We start from the raw sequence: 16279 nt of genomic DNA, 5'->3' as shown, positions 1-16279 counted from the left end.
ACACACACACACACACACACACACACACACACACACACACACACACACAAAGGATCTCATAGCCAGAGTCAGACAGCCTCTCTCTAGAAGGCCAGGCTAGGGGACAAAGTGTTCAGGGGCATAAAATCCAAGAAAGTCTACAAAGATCAGTTTTCCACCTTGGCCTGAGGGAACAAGTCACTCCTACTCCCTAGACCCCCCCTCATTTGGCCTGTATCCTCCTAAGGCCAGAGAAGGACCACCCAGGCAGGAACTAAGCAAAGCCTAGGGCTGGGGTGCAGGGGATTGTACCCTAGTGAAAGAGGCCCAGAGGGGTAGCCCATCCCTACTTGGAGTGAATTCCTTCAGCCTGTTGGAGACAACTAAACTGGCACCTCATCTGGCTCTGGATTAGTTGCCCTTCCCAGCCCTTTTGTTCCCAGCACGGCCATCGAGGGAGGAGGCCTCCAGAAAAGAAGATTCTTTGGGGAGTTGCTGGGTGGGGGACATTCACATCCTGATTCCCTCCCCACCCATTATGACAACATGGGGCTCTTCTAGGGAGCAAATGGGCTCCCAGTTCCAGGACTGGAGGTCCCTTCACCTTTAGAGCACTTGGCTTCATTCAAACTGTCTTCATGAGTAAAATTAACTGGGGCTACAACATAGGAGCCTGAGGTTACATGGAAGGCAAAAGTTCTGGGAGGGAAGATTTGTCTGTACATCATGGGTGGAGGAGAGAGAGCTTTATATGTCTCCTCCCTCCCCACCCACTGCATAAACATGGGACTCCTGCCCAGGTAAGGAAGGTGGGAGATCAGTATGGTAGTGGGAGAAGCAATTCCCCTTCCTCCACTCTTCCCCAAATTAATTCTCTCTCTCTCTCTCTCTCCCTCCCTCCCTTTCTCTCTTTCTCTTTCTCTCCCTTGCTTTTTCTCTCTTTCTTTCTTCCTCTTTCTCTCTTTCTCTCTCACTTTCTTTCTCTCTCTCTCTCTCTCTCACACACACACACACATACACACATTCTGATCTCTATGAACTAATCTAGCTATGACCACTACAGGAGGTGGATTTGACAAAGACCTTAGGTAGAACTTTTCAAAAACTATAAAGTTAAGATAATCAAACAACATCAACTGAATCTTGTCCGCAAAATCCTCCTGGCATACAGGCTGAATAAGCCACTGCCTTGCCCTGAGACAGGTAGATGGCCAATTTGACCTCCAAAGGGCTAAAGGTCACACATCTGTAAAAGGTTGTGGCCAGCAGAAAAGGGAAGTGAAGAGAGATCCATGTGGGAGATATATCTTCTCCTAGCCCAAGAGCAGAGGGAATCTGTAGAAGCCCCCAGACTTGAGACCTGAGAACAACAGTAAATGAGACCTAAGCAAAGAACCCCAGTGGGAAGGAGGAAGGTCAGGACTAGTTGGCTAGACTGCCAGGCCCCAGGGCCTAGAGTCATGTGAACCCAAAGAACATTATTGGGGTTACTTTCACAGCCAGTCCCCAAGAGCTAGGAGCTCAGCTTCTCCTCTGTGCTAAACAGTTTTACCCTAAGCAACCCTGGTCCTAGACAGAAGCATAGTATGCTCCCCCAGGGAGCTTCCAGTCTGGTGAGAGAGGCAAGCCTCACACAAAGACAAGCATAGAGTCAAGAACTGAGTATAAAATGGAAGTCTTCAGTGCTTGGGGGACACGGACCACCTAAGGCAGATGGGACAAATCAGAGAAGGCTTCCTGAAGGAGGTAGGTTTTTGAAAGAGTAGGATATGAGCTGGTAGAAAGGAGATAGATGGCTACCTAAGCTAGGCAGAAATATTTGTGGGACAAGCAGAGGTAAAGAGAAGTGGTGTAAACTGGAGAAAGAGAATGACAAAGAAACAAGGACATAGCTGGAAGGAACGTTACATGCCATCCAGTCTAATCCCCTCTTCTAATAAATCAGGAAACTGAGGCCTAAAGAGGTATATTGACTTGTCCAAGGTCACACAAGTAAAAGTCAGAGTCTAAATTTGAAAGCAGTTCCTCTGGCCTTCACTGTACCTCACTGCCTCCCATGTCTGGGTCTAGTTTTAGAGAGTTCAAATGCGAACATGGAAGAGAAGGGATTGTCAATCTCAGATTTGATATTCTGGGTAGTCTCTTAGCAAGGGCAGACACTAGGGAGGTAAGGAGCAGCCCTCACCTACAGTCTTCAGCACCGGGAGCTGAACAGGCCTCAGAGAAGGCAAGCAGTAAGCCAAGGAGGAATAACAGCCAGGGCAGACAAAGGATAAAACAGAATTATCCCAACAGACCAGTTGACGGGTGTCCCAGATGACAGACCTAAAGGGTGGCCTGCTCAGGGCCCAGAATTGAGAAAATCTACCTCTCACTGACAGGATAGCATGGGCCGTATCACCAGTCCCGAGAACAAACTTTGGGTTTATTCCTGAAGCCCTGTGCTCAGTCCTATTACCCAATCCCCATTGCCCAATCCCCATCCCTATCTGTCAGTTTTTCATTAGGAAAATGGAGGATGAGTAGGAAAGAGAACGTGGAGCTATCAGCATTCCAGAATTGTGGATAGAATATTACCCTTGGGGGCTTGGGAGATGTCATCACTTATTGCTGACTATTTCATATCATAGCTGTTTGTGTTCATGTTTTCTGTCCCCTACTGGATAGGGTGAAGTCAGGGACCTCCTTTTATTCTTTGGGTTCAAGGAATGTAGCACAATATGGTGATCCCCTCCCCATAAAATGTGCTTAAGAAATATTTGTTGAATTAATGTGTTGGCAACTCTGATATGTGGAATTAATTTGGCCTTTATGGTGTCTTGTTAATTAGCCCCTGGTTCGTATATTCATAATCAGACATTGCGATTCATAATAACTTGACACTTTTATAGCACTTTAGACAGACAGTCGATAAGTACTTATTAAGTTGTTTCAGTCATGTCTGATTCTTTGTGACCCCATCTGGGGTTTTCTTGGCAAAGATACTGGAGTGGTTTTCTCATTTCCTTCACTTTACAGATGAGGAAACTGAGGCAAACAAGATGAAGTGACTTGCCCAGGGTCACATAGCTAGGAAGTATCTGAGGTCAAATGAGCCTTCCTGGCTCCAGGTCTGGCATTCTATCTACTATACCACCTAACTGCCCTAGGCACTGTGCTTAAAAAGGGGGCAAAAGATAGTCCCTATCCTGAAGGAGCTCACAGTCTGATGGGGAGACAATAAACAAATAAATATGCACAAACAAGCCACATGTGGGAAATAATTGAGAAAGAAGGTGTTAGAACCAAGCCAGGTTGGGAAATGCATCCCGTAGAAGATGAGATTTTAGGTGGAACTTAAACCCGTGACGTCCTCTTAAAAAACAAAGAACTAACTATAGCACCAGCAGCAAAGGAAGCCAGGAAAGCCAATAGCGAGAGAAGAGGGAGCATAATCTAGGCGTGGGAAACAACAGACATGATGCCCAGAGCCAAGAGACGGACGTCTAGTTCATGAAACAGCAGTGAGGATGGCGTCGCTGGATTGAAGTGTACGTGGGTCGGAGTAAGGTCAAAAAGACTAGAAGGGTAGGAGGGGACTACTTATGATGGGCTTTGAACGCCAAGCGGGGGACTTTGTATTTGGTACCGGGGGTGATGGGGATCCACTGAAGTTTACTGAATAAGGGGATGACATGGTCAGACCTGAGCTTTAGGAAAAATCACTAAATGGAGGATGGAGTGAGGAGAGCCTTGTGGCAGGCAGACCCACCAGCAAGCTATTGCAGTAATCAAGGTGTGAGGTGATGAGGGTTTGAACCAGAGTGGTGGCAGTGTTAGAGGAGAGAAGGGGGCATATTCAAGAGATGTTGCAAAGGCAAAATCTGCAGGTCTTGGCAACAGATTGGCTATAAGTGAGGGGATGGGGGGGGGAGGTAAGAAATACAAAGGAGTCAAAGCTGATACCCAGGCTGTGAGTCTGAGGGACTTTAAACTTTAAAATTTGCAAAGCACTGTACGTGTTATTTTCATTGGAATGTTACAATCACCCTGTGAGTTGGTCCCACAATTATTATTCCCACTTTACAAATGAGGAAACTGAGGCTCAGAAAAAAATACATGCCCCCGCACACAGTCTCACAACTAGTAAGTGTCAGATCTGATATCTGCCCCCTCCCCATCCACTTCCACCCTCCACCTCCACTGGCTGCACCTACCACGTGGTCTTAGCTGCACTTCAGCAGGTCCATTGTCTCCAGACCCCACAGACCTCATCAGCAGTCTCTAATGATTACAATCTTCCCCCACTTCCCTGGGAGAGCCCGGGACAGAGCCATCCTTGAGTAGCCTTGCAAGATGATTCCCCTCCAGCCAAGACTAGCCCCAAACCAAAGGTCTCCACATCATGGGAACCCACCGCTTCCCAACCTTGCCCAATGACTCTCCAACTCAGCCTCCCCCTCATCCCTGATCCACATCTCTCCAGGTGAGAATGTCATTTGATATGATGGGCAATACAATATGCCCATCTGTGGCCCCCTCCCTTCACAGCCTCTTCCTCCCCTCTTTCACCACACATTTCCCCAGGGAAGCTTCCCCTGACTGAGGCCAACCCTCTCTGCATCTCCTCTGTCCCTGTGAGACCCTACCCTTAGGATCACAGATTTGGAGCTGGAAGGGACCTTAGGTGGTCTATTTGAATCCCCTCATTTCACAATGAGGAAACTGAGGCTGAGAGAAATTACCTGAACCATTCAAGGTCACAGAAGTAGGTAATGACAAAACCAAGAGTCCAACCCAGATCCACTGACCCTAAACCCTGAGTTCATTCTACTGCACCACATTTCCTTCCTAATCTGCACTTGGTTGAGATACTGTTGTGTAAACATATTGTAGAAACGCTGTATAGACATATATGTAGAAACAATGGTAGCTATCTCTGGTCAGGAAAGAGGAACAAGTCAAATGTTGAATCCCTCCTAGAAACTGTCGTTCCTTCTCCGGAACCTCAAAAATGCCAACCAGCTCTCTGGGCATGGCATCCCTTCCCCTCTGTATTCCTCTCTGTCTTCCAGCGTCGCCATTGGATGCTTCCTTTTCCATTTACACATACAACCAGAAGTGGGGCTTAAGTGAGTTTACCCTACATTAGAAAGAGGGTAGATAAAAGAAAAAACTTGCAGATAATCCCAGAAACACCAAGTGCTGGGCTCTGGCCCAGAGAATCTTTTCCTAAAATCTTGCATTAGCCAATCTTGCAGACTGGAACATGCTGTCCAAAATCTAACTCCAGCAGAGGACGTGAGGCTGGCATCTCTGAACGGGAGGAGCCATCAGCAGGCAGGCGCCAAAGGAAGGAACCCTCCTAAGGAAAGGGTGTGGTCCATCTCCAAGACAGTAAACAGGATACTAACCAGGTCAATCGAGAGTTCAACAGCAACCAAATAATAATAGCCCACATTCATATAGTTTTTTTTTTAAGCCAGTCTTATGATATCATTGATGTAGGGAGCTCCAAGGAATGAACTCCCCCTACTAATGCAGGTCAGCACCTTTTCTGCTACAAATAGCTAGAGAGTCACCTGGGGCACAGAGAGGTTAAGTAATTTGACCAGGGTCACACAGCCCCAGGATTGTCAGAGGTAGGGCGTGAATCCAGGTCCCCTTGATACTCAAGGCGATCTCTGTCCGAAGTGCTACCTTGCCTCTCATATAGCCTTTAAAGTTTATTATGAAACACTTTTCTGGAGCAACATAGGATAGCAGTAAGGGAACTAGATTTGATGTTAGAAAACTTAGATTTGAGTCCTGACACTGAAACTTATCAACTTTGTAAATTTCAACAAGTCACTTCTCCTCTCTGAGGCTCTCTGTAAAAGGCTCCATTATCTCTAAGGTACTTTCCGGGTCTAAGTCCTATGAACATAGGCAGACGGTGTGAATATTATCAATCCCATTTTAAAGATGAGGAAATTAGGGGTTCAGGCTACAGAAGGCTAAGAGATAATCCCTAGTCCAGTCTTGTGAGTAATCCTTGCTCCTGAGGGAAGGGGGGCAGAGGGCCTCTTGAGTTCAGGAGTTCTGAGTTACAACTGGGCTAAAGCCTAGTGGGTGTTCACACTAAGTCTGGCACGAATATGGTGAACCCTCAGCAGGAAAGATCACCAGGATCCCTGAGGAGTGAGCCAACTGGGATAAAATCTTCCATATCAATTAGCACTAGGTTCGAGCCCATCATTAGCCACACTTGCAGCCTGGGCAAGGGAGGGAGACCCAGGCTAGGGAAGACAAGGAAAGGAGAGAAGGAAAGGGAAAGGAAGACAAGAGAAGGGAAGGAAGAAGGAAGAGGAGAAGGGGAAAGAAAGGGGAAAAGGAAAAGAAATTTATCCCTATACAAGTCTAAGAACCAGTCACCTCAATTCTACCCCAATTCCACCCCCATATCACCACCCCCAGCAGCACCTAGCCACACCATAGCAAATCCATTGTCGCTAGTCCCCAGAAGACCCCATCAGTGGTGCCTCATGACTTCATTCTGTCCCTCTCTCTCCCATGCTCATATAGCTGGTCAAGTGTAGGAACTAGAATCCAAAGGGCTATGTCAGAGGCAGAAAGAGAAGTTTACAACAATGGTCCAAGGTCAAGGAAGTTAGCAGCTAATCAGAGAGAACCCCACTACCAAGAATAACAACAGACCTTGGGAGATAAGATGCTATCTCAAAGCTTCTCTGCCCAAGATGAGCTTCTCTTGCAATAGTAGCATGCCGGGCATCACCCCTCACTGCCCCTCTCACGTAGGCATTCCTGTCTATCCAGACGTAAGCTTAGATGGCCAGAGTTAATACTTCTCTCATGCCCAGAGTCTCAAGCCTTAGGTCCATAGAGAATGGCAGGGATCTTGAATTGACGGTCAGCCAGCCTAAATTATCCTATCTTAACTCTTTGCATACCTCCAGGAATCTTTGCCATGTCTCTGGTTCTAAGTGCCAGTTTCTAGGGAAAGAATTTAGAGAAGGCAGCATGGTACATGGATTCTAATCTGCCCTCTGAGGCTTACTAGCTGTAACCTTAGGCAAGTGACTTAACCTCTCTGAATTTCACTTTACTTCTCAGTAAAATAAAGGGTGTTGAACTAACTGGCCTCCAAAGTCCCTCTGAGCTCTAGATCTCTGTTCCCCGACTTCTAGTAGCCATGAAACTGCTTCATGAGCAATGTTTCCCCGGGAACCTCCAACAGTGTATACTTGTCCCACAGTGACAGCTGGACATCACATGCTGTCCCACAATGGGGTTGGCAATACATACATAATGCTTATGCATTCTCTAGTAATACAATCATATGGCAAAAGGAACATGTGATTTCTGTCCCCAGTCATAAGGGAAAGGCAGTTTCTTTGGAGGGTGTGAAGAGACGCGCTTGTCCAAATGATTGTGTGGGAGCAGGGGGTGTGGAGCCTTGTTCAGGTTACAGAATAATGAGGTAAGGGCTTGACTTCCAACCACGGAGCCTAGAAGTTGGGGAGAAAGACTTCATAATAGTGAACCACATTTTCATAGAACTCTAAGATTTACCAATCAATCAACAAACATTCATTAAGCACCTATGTACCAACAACTGTGTTAGGTCCTGGGGATACAAGCACAAAGACACGCCAGGAAGCCAGATATGCTTCAGAGGAAGGGAAGTATGAAACCAGGTGGGAGGAAGGAAGGAAAGTTAGGGGAAAAGCATTTATTAAGTACCTACTATGTGCCAGGCACTTCACAAATATCTCATTTGATGGTCACAACAACCCTGGGAGATAGGTATTATTATTATTCCTACTTTATCGCTAAGGAAACCGAGACAAAGAGAGGTTAAGTGACTTACCCAGGACACAGCTAGTAAGTATCTGAGGTCAAATTTGAACTCAGGTCTTCCAGGTGTGAGGACCAGGCCACCTAGCTCCCTAGGGGGAGAGATGAGTTAGATAGAATGCAGCCTTATGAACCTTAGCAGCACCTAAAATAGGGATGCCTTGGTATAAGATTCCTATGCTCTGTAACTCATAAATTCTGTGAGATTGCATTTTCCTCTTTTTGCTTTCACTACTGGAAAAGTTTTCTATTGAAAACTATACCTCTGTCTCAAGAGCAAAGAAAAGGAAATCCGAGCTTAGGCCAAGAGCTTCTAAGGCAATGACAATACCCAGGAAATAAGAAAAACATAGACAGTCCCACTTCATGTCCTCTCTCCTGATGAAGCCGTGTTTGTCGTGTTCTGTTCAGATTTGTGTGGACATCACGTTTTAGGAAGGACAAAGTTAAAGTACCTCAAAAGAAGAGCAGCCGGCAGGGTTGAGAGAATCAGGGAAACCATCCTGTAGGTAGATCGATGGAGGAAACCAGGGATGTTGAAAGTGAAGAAAAGATTTGGGGGGACATAGTTGCTGTATCTGAAAGATCATCATGTGAGATAAGTTCTGCTTGGCCCCATAGAGCAAAACTAAATAGAATTTGAACCAGCAGATTTCAGCAGGATATAGGGGTAAACTTCCTGAGAGCTGGCTAAAAAGCTAAGACTGCCTGGGGGGCGGTGTCCCTATCTCTGGGGGACAAATGGAGGCCACTTTTCAGAGATACTGCACCTGCACATAGGCTGCTGTTCAGGTAAGAGTTAGACAATGGAATCGAAGTGCTTGTCAAATTGAATTAAGAAAGGGGCAGCTAGGTGGCGCAGTGGATAGAGCTCTGGCCTTGGAGTCAGGAGGACCTGAGTTCAAATGCAGTTTCAGACCAGACACTTGACACTTACTAGTTGTGTGACCCTGGGCAAGTCACTTAACCCTGATTGCCTAAGCAAAAAAAAAAAAAGATTGAATTAAGAAATAAGGGCAGAGGTTGGTACGATGGACAGATACTTGGATTTGGAGCCAAGGGACCTGAGTTCAAATCTTAGGTCTCTTAATGAATGTATGATCTGAGGCGTGTCTCAAATCCTCTGGACTCGGACCTCTTTTCTCCTCACCTTGGACCTGGAGCTCCCCAAACCCCACCCAAGCAGCCAAGCCCTAGACTCCTGTCCCCTCACCACCCATTCCCTAACTCTTCTAGGTTCAGTCCTTGGAGCAGCGGAACCAATTGCTGCAAACCCGATGGAGCTTCCTGCAGGAGCAAGAATCCACCTCGGTTGACTTCAGCCACACATATGAGGAGTACCTGAACCGCCTACAGCAGGAGCTGAAGACTGTGAGTCAGGAGCGAAGTCAGCTTGAAGCCAACCTGATGCAGATGATGGGGAAAGTGGAAGAATACAAGATGAAGTAAGTCTCTGTGCTGTGACCTAGACTGGGGCAGGTCTCTCTGTCCTGTGCTGTGACCTAGGCTGGGGCAGGTCTCCCTAAGGACAGGGAGACCTAAGAGGGACATGATTTTTTTCCACCTTCTATGGAGGGTGGAGCAGCCTGAGTCCCTGCCTATTCTGCCTCCTCTCAGGACCCCCAGGCATCCTACCTTGGACCCTAACTTTCCTCAGAAGTTCTTCTTATTACCATAAGGAAGGCAAGGCAATTAATATCTAGAACAAAATGGCGGCAGCAATTGCCAATAACCCTTCCAAGGGCACCAGCCTCTCTCCACGCTATGATGCTGTCTGTAGCTTTTTCTATAGTGGCAAAGCTAGTGCTTCCTCATAAACTAGTAAGAGCTAACTGTTGACAGGAAAGAGACTAAGAGGTTCAAGAAAAACCTCTCAGTGGCAGAACAGTACAGTTCTGGGAAATCTAGAAGTCCAAGTAGCTTTCTCTGTTTGTCTGTTTCCCCATAAGACACTTTCCTCATGTCTTCAAATCCTAGTATTTGATGGCCTAAGACTCTATGATCCTACCCAGTCTGCCCAACATTATCAACACTCTCACCCTACAGCCTCTGTGACTCATTAGCCCTAATATCCCACCTTCCCCCAACATCTGACCTCACCACCTCCAGAGTTCCTTCTAACCACCCCCAGACACAGAGTTTTGGAAACCGATACAGAGAGGCCCCACAAGAAAGACCAGGGAGATTCCATTTCTCCTAGGCCCGTTCCATAGTTCACTGTGGGATTTCTCTTTCCGTCTCCACCTAAATTCCATGAGGTCTTTATCTGAATTCCACTAGGCCTCTTGCCTAGTTTCTACTCAGCTGTCTGATTTCTCATTTAGCCTCTCCCTTATTTTCATTCAGTTTTCTACTTGATTTCTCATAGACCCTCTGCCTAATTTCCATTAAGCTTGCTACCAGACTAGATCTGTAAGGTCCCATCTCAATCTAAAAAAAAAAAAAAGTATGTGATTGAATTCTATTTGGTCTGGCATGTGATCTACATTAGATTCATTGCAAAATTCTACTCGTGGTTTTATCTAACATCACACAGAGCGTTCAAGGTCCAAGAAAGGGTCTTCCAAACTGGGCTCCATTAGTAGCCAAAAGAAAGAGAATAAGAGGAAAGTGGTGGATAGATGATGGAATGAGAGAGAAGGACCAGGGCTCCCCAGAGAGAAGAGCTCAGGTTGAGGAAGGTAGGCGTGGAAAGCATTTTGTATCTCCTAGATCCCCCAGGTTGCTATGTATGTTGGAAGGGGTGCCTGGGTGACTTTGGGCTAGGTCCCAAGATAGAGATAACAGGGAGGGGCTAATCTTTGGCTACGTAACAACTGATGAGATCAGCCCTTGCTCTCCACAAGCAAACAAGTTGAGGAGAGGGGAGGGAGTGAGGGGTGGGGGCTGGCAGAAAGAGGCAGCAAATTGAATTAAATATATTTTGTGAAGCTGAACAGAGTTGGGGGAAGGAAGGGCAAGGAGACAGGGTCATCCGAGTTGGGCTTTCAGTCCAGGAAGGGGTAGCCTCCACAGAACATAGAATTATAGTATCAGAATTGGAAAGAACCTCATTTTCCAGATGAGGTCCGAAGAAGGGGAGCAATTTTCCCAAGCTTATTTATACAGGAGGCCAAGCTGGGATTCCTGATTCCTAGTCACGGGCTCTTTCCACACCCTGCTGGGGCCACCCTGAGGAGCTTAGGACTTGACACAATCAGTTTCTTTCACCTGGAGAAGGGGCCAAAAGTCAGGCCTGCCTCCCCATATTCCCAGGTCCTGTCACCTTCTGGGCCGTCTCCCTACAGTTCTAAACCGACTCTGTATGTGGTCTGCTGGGCAGCCAGCTGGGCAGACTGGACGCTAGACGCAAGGGGCACCCCCTTCCAGGCGAAAGCAGCAGCTCCTGAAGACATTAAGCAATCCCTCCTTCAATGTTTGCCCCTGGCCTGCTCAGTAGTACTCATGACCTTCTCCCCTTCTCTTCCCTTGACTCTGTGCCCTATCTCCCACTTTTCAAAGACACGGTCCTGGGTGAAACCCACAACAAGGGGCAAGAGTGAGGATTGTAGAGATATTATGTTTCCACAAGAACTAACCAGCTAGCGTGCCTGCCTGACTTCTCCCAGGCCCACCCCCTGCCTGGTTTCTACTGAAATTTTTCAATTAAATTTTATTTTTAATTATTAATTGTATTTAATTATTAATATTAATAATTAATAATAAAATATAAAGTTGATTATATTTTATTATTAAGCATTCATTTTTCCCTTCCCCCCACCTCCCTTCTCATTGCCCGCCTCCCTCCACTGAGGAAAAAAAGAAAAGAAAGAAAAACAAAACCCTTGGATCCAATATGTAAAGTCAAGCAAAACAAATTCCCATTTTGGCCGTGTCTAATACTGCCTTTATTCCATTAGAGAACTGTGTGGAATCTCAGACTCCTGGGGTTAGCCAGGGCCTGGATAGGCTCTCCAGGCCAAGCCTTTGCCTCCAAATCAGATGCTATACTACAACTCAGCCTTGGTGTAAAGGTCTGGACTTCCAGAGCAGGGGAGGCTAGGGAGGAACCAGGAAGAGAAGAACAGAGGGAAAAGAGGTGGAAAACCCTACATGACCTCAGATAAATCACTTCACCACCTTGAGCCTCAGTTTCCTCCTCTAGATAATGAAGAGTTGGAACTAAATGATCACTAAGGTCCCTTCCGGGCAGCTGGGTGGCTCAGTGGATAGAGTGCCCTCCCTGGAGTCAGAAGGGCCTAAGTTCAAATCCAGCCTCAGACATTTATCAGCTGCGTGACCCTGGGAAAGTCACTTAACCCTATTTGCCTCAGTTTCCTCATCTGTAAAATGAGCTAGAGAAGGAAATGACAAATCACTCTAGTATCTTTGCCAAGAAAACACCAAATGGGATCACAAAGAGTGAACAACAATAGAAACAAAGATCCCTTCCAGCTCTAAGTCATAGAATCCCTCCCAGGTGACCTGTCTACTGAGCCTGAGGCCTCCTCCTGTTGGAACTGGGAACTGGAAAGCAGGACATGTGACTCTCAGAATAGCACGTCCCTGACACTAGAACAAAAAAGGAATTGGGCAGCAAACCCAAGGGGTAAGCCTACTGGAAATCAGGCAAAAAGAGCACTAGATCTCTCTGAGCCTCAGTTTCCTGATCTGTAAAATGGGACTGGGTGGGGAAAGGCATTCTAGATGTTGCCGTTCAGTCAGTTTTCAGTCGTGTCTGATTCTTTGTGACCCCATTTGGGGTTTTCTTGGCAAAGATACTGGAGTGGTTTGCTATTTTCTTTTCCAGCTCATTTTACAGATGAGGAAACTGAGGCAAACAAGATTAAGTGACTTGCCCAGGGTCATGCTGCTAGTAAGTGTCTGAAGCCGGGATTTGAACTCAGGAAGAGGAATCTCGCTGACTTCGAGCCCAGCGCTCTGTGCACTATGGCACCACCTAGCTGCCCTGTTCTAGATGACCACTGTGATATTATGATCTTGTGATATGAGAAGACCTCATGAAAATAAAGCATTAGATATGATGACAGTCTAGCAGCAGACAATAATGAAGTTCAGGTGGCAAGAAAGTCTGGTGGATCCTCAGTCTTTCAGGAGGTGCATACCCATGAGGAGCAGAAGAAGGTGTGACTGGTATGGCCACAATCCAGGGACTTTCATATCTAGGCAGAGGCTCCCTCTGACACCCCTACCCCCACCCTACCCCCTCTTGCCACTGCCCCAGTGATCCCAGCCTGACCCTATTGACCTGAGTTGAGTCTCCCCCCCTTTCCCATAATTAGCTGTAGAGTGACTCCAGGCCTGGTGCTCTATCCACTGTGCCACCTACTTGTTCCTATACATGACATATACAGTGTAAATGCAAAGTAGTCTTGGAAGGGGCTGGGGGAAAGAGGGTAGAGACCAGGAAAGGCCTCTTGAAGAAGATAGAATTTGAACTGAATATTGAAGGGCCTACATAGCCAAAAGCTGGAGGTGAAGAAGAAAAGCATTCCAGACATGGGGGAGTCACTGAAAAGGCACCACAACCCCCTCATCTTATGGGGAAACTGAGGGCCATCAGTTAAGAGACTTGCCCACATTCATGCAGATAAGTCAGTGGAAAAATTGGGAATAGAACCCAGGTCTCCTGAATCTCAGCTCGGGCTTTGTCCCCCACCACATCTTCTAAGAGAACCCAGGATACGAGAGCAGCAATCGGGGAGATTTCTTTTCTCTCTGACCAGCAGCCTGATTTCCAGTAGACCTGGTTTCTCTCTCTCAGGCATGCTTCTGCACACAGCTGTCACATGGCAGAGGTCAAGGCGGTGGGGAGGTACTCCCACTCAGGTTGCCCACGGGGCCTGAGGAACCTTGCCAGCTGGTGACACAGGTCCAGGGCAGTACCTGGTGCATAGCAAGGAAGGCTGGTTATAGTTACTACCAGAAGGTGATTGAGGAATTCCAGGGACAAAAACATAAAAAAGAGGAGGGACCCATCTCTCAGGTAACTCTGGAGCTCCAAGATCCCATTGTTCACACACAGCTCTAATCTTCAGGATACCTGAAGAATGCCCAGAATGAAGGGGAAAGGAAATACCAGAGATCTCTGCAGGGTTGTGCAGAGATCATAGCTGGACCAGCCGCAGGCTGAGTGTCAAGGGGCAGGGGGGAGGGAGAGGAATAGCTTACAAGCAATCCCAGGCTCCATGGCAAACGTTTTCCCAAGGGAAGTCAGTTACACAAGATCTGAGGGTTGGATGGGGAGGAACCAAGGGAACTCAGGAACCTCGTCCTATCCCATCCCTAGCACTGTCCATCAGATAGCGTCCCCATTCCAGCCAGAAGCCCAGCAAAGAACATTCAGAAACTAAGGAAGAGCGTGGGGGTAGGAGCAAAAAATCAACCCTGATTGCTAGGGTCATTAACTCTTTCGTGACTTCATTGTGGAAATATAGAATATGAATCTATCTTTTCCATTTCCCAAATGGGAAACCTGAGTGAACCTGGACAGTGGAGAAGATACATAGGAAGAAAGGAGAATTAAGGATGGGGGCATCTAGGGATTCCCTCGAGTGATGTGATAGGTAGAGCTGGGGATGGGGGTCAGGTGGTCCTGCTAAAGCCTCCTCCATCTCTCAGGCTTGGAATTTGTGACAGTTTTTCAAACACATGAAAGTGGAATCCCCATCCCCACCTCACCCCTTCTCTCACCAACCTGGGAAGTTCTGAGGTTCAGGGTTCAGTTCTGGCCTTGCCAATTGGGGTGCGCTGCCGGGTCAGAGTTACGTTACACTCCAAGCCTAAAGGACCTGTAAGCCCTGGTTGGACTGTCCTCATCTCTTTTGGTCCCTGAAGTTGCTTTACCCTCAATCTTTCATAGAACTCTGCCATCTTTTCCTTACCCATGTATTCTGCCAGACTAAGCGAGCCTCTTCTTTCTCTCCTTACCCACACCCTACCACATACACACACTCCAGATACAAAAGAAGGGAAGAGCCCAGAAATAACAAAATTTGTTAGTGCTACAGAAACTAAATTCTGAGTCAATGAAAAAAGCAAAAAATGGTCCTAAAGAACAAATAATGAAACACATCTCCCTCTTCCTTGCTGGAGAGGCAGAACCTTACATACCTTGTCAGGTGAGGTCACTATAAAAGTGCCTTATGCTTAAGTATTTGTCACGTGGGAGGTATACAGATCTGGGTGAGTGGCAGGAAGGGTAATATCCAGAAATGACTATGTAAAAACAAAAGGCATTAATAAAACATATTTAAAAGTATAACATTGCAGGCAATCAAAAATTATAGGTGAAAGCTTCCATCTCCAGCAAAAATTATTTTTGGCTAATGTTCCTTCTTGGTCCCTATAGGAGAATGGTACCTTCCATCCCCCCAAAAAGTCCTGACATTGATGTGGGATTTGCCCATCTGGGCACTCTGGCTCAAGCTTATTGACCTATTCAACAACACCAGAGTCACCATAAGCTAATTGGGAAGTTGGCATCATCCAGTGCCCTGGATTTGGAGACAGAGGACCAGGTCAGGAAGACCTGAATTCAAATCTGTCCTCGGACATTTAGTAGCTATGTGACCCTGGGCAAGTCAGCCTCTATCTGTCTCAATTTCCTCGACAATAAAATGGGGATCATAATAGAATCTACCTTTCAGAGTTGTTATGAGGATCAAAAGAGATATTTGTAAAGCACTTAACACAGTGCCTGGCACCTAATAGGCAACTAATAAATGTTTTTTTCCTTTCTCCTCTAAGACTGCAAGTTGTCAAGAAGGAGCTGACCTGTGTTGACAAAGAGAATTTCTTACCTGAGAATTCTCTATACCAAAGAAATCAAAGTCCAGTCCCAATTCCCATCCCATTTGTATAGCGTGATTTGTTTAGCCATTCCCCAATTGATGGAAATGTCCTTGGCTTCAATTCTTTGCTATGGCAAAAATATTGTAGCAAGCTATAAATGTGCACATGGGTCCTTTCCTATTTTATGTGATCTTTTGGAGATGCATGACTAGAGGACTAGTGACTTTTGAGTACAGTTATTCAAATTGCTTTCCAGAACAGTTGGACCAATTCACAGTTCTACCAACAATTAGTATGCATGTTCTTCTACCTCCCCACCAACAATTGTCATTTTCCTTTTTTGTTCTTGTTTTTTTTGCCAGTCTGATAGTTGTGAGGTATAACCTCCGAGGTGTTTCATTTGTACTTCTCTTATTTTGGGTTATTTAGAGCATTTTTAAAATTTGGTTGTCAGTAACTTGCATTGGAACTGCCTGTTCCTATTCTTTAAACATTTATCTATTAGGGAATGGCTCTTGTGCTTATAGAGCTGAATCAGTCCCCTACAAATCTTAGATATAAGACCTTTATCAGAGAAGTTTGCTGCAAAGATTTTTCCCCCATTAACTTCTAATTTTAACTTCTAATTTTCCCTTCTAATTTTAACTGTATTGGCTTTGTGTAAAAATGT

The 16279-nt window shown here is 46.2% G+C and overlaps 1 protein-coding gene across 1 annotated transcript in view; it reads left to right on the top strand.

The window, feature by feature from the left end:
• KRT80 (keratin 80) overlaps window positions 1-16279 on the top strand; it is a 33551-nt gene that overhangs the window by 5118 nt on the left and 12154 nt on the right. Inside the window, exon 2 of the mRNA XM_027844403.1 lies at window positions 9052-9260. Coding sequence (XP_027700204.1) covers window positions 9052-9260 — 209 coding nt within the window. The remainder of the gene's footprint in view (window positions 1-9051; window positions 9261-16279) is intronic.

The sequence above is a fragment of the Vombatus ursinus genome, unplaced genomic scaffold, assembly GCF_900497805.2.
Source record: "Vombatus ursinus unplaced genomic scaffold, bare-nosed wombat genome assembly UNPS02014941.1, whole genome shotgun sequence".
NCBI lineage: Eukaryota > Metazoa > Chordata > Mammalia > Diprotodontia > Vombatidae > Vombatus > Vombatus ursinus.
The sequence above is the reverse complement of the archived record's forward strand: the minus strand, read 5'-3'. Positions and strand labels throughout refer to the sequence as shown.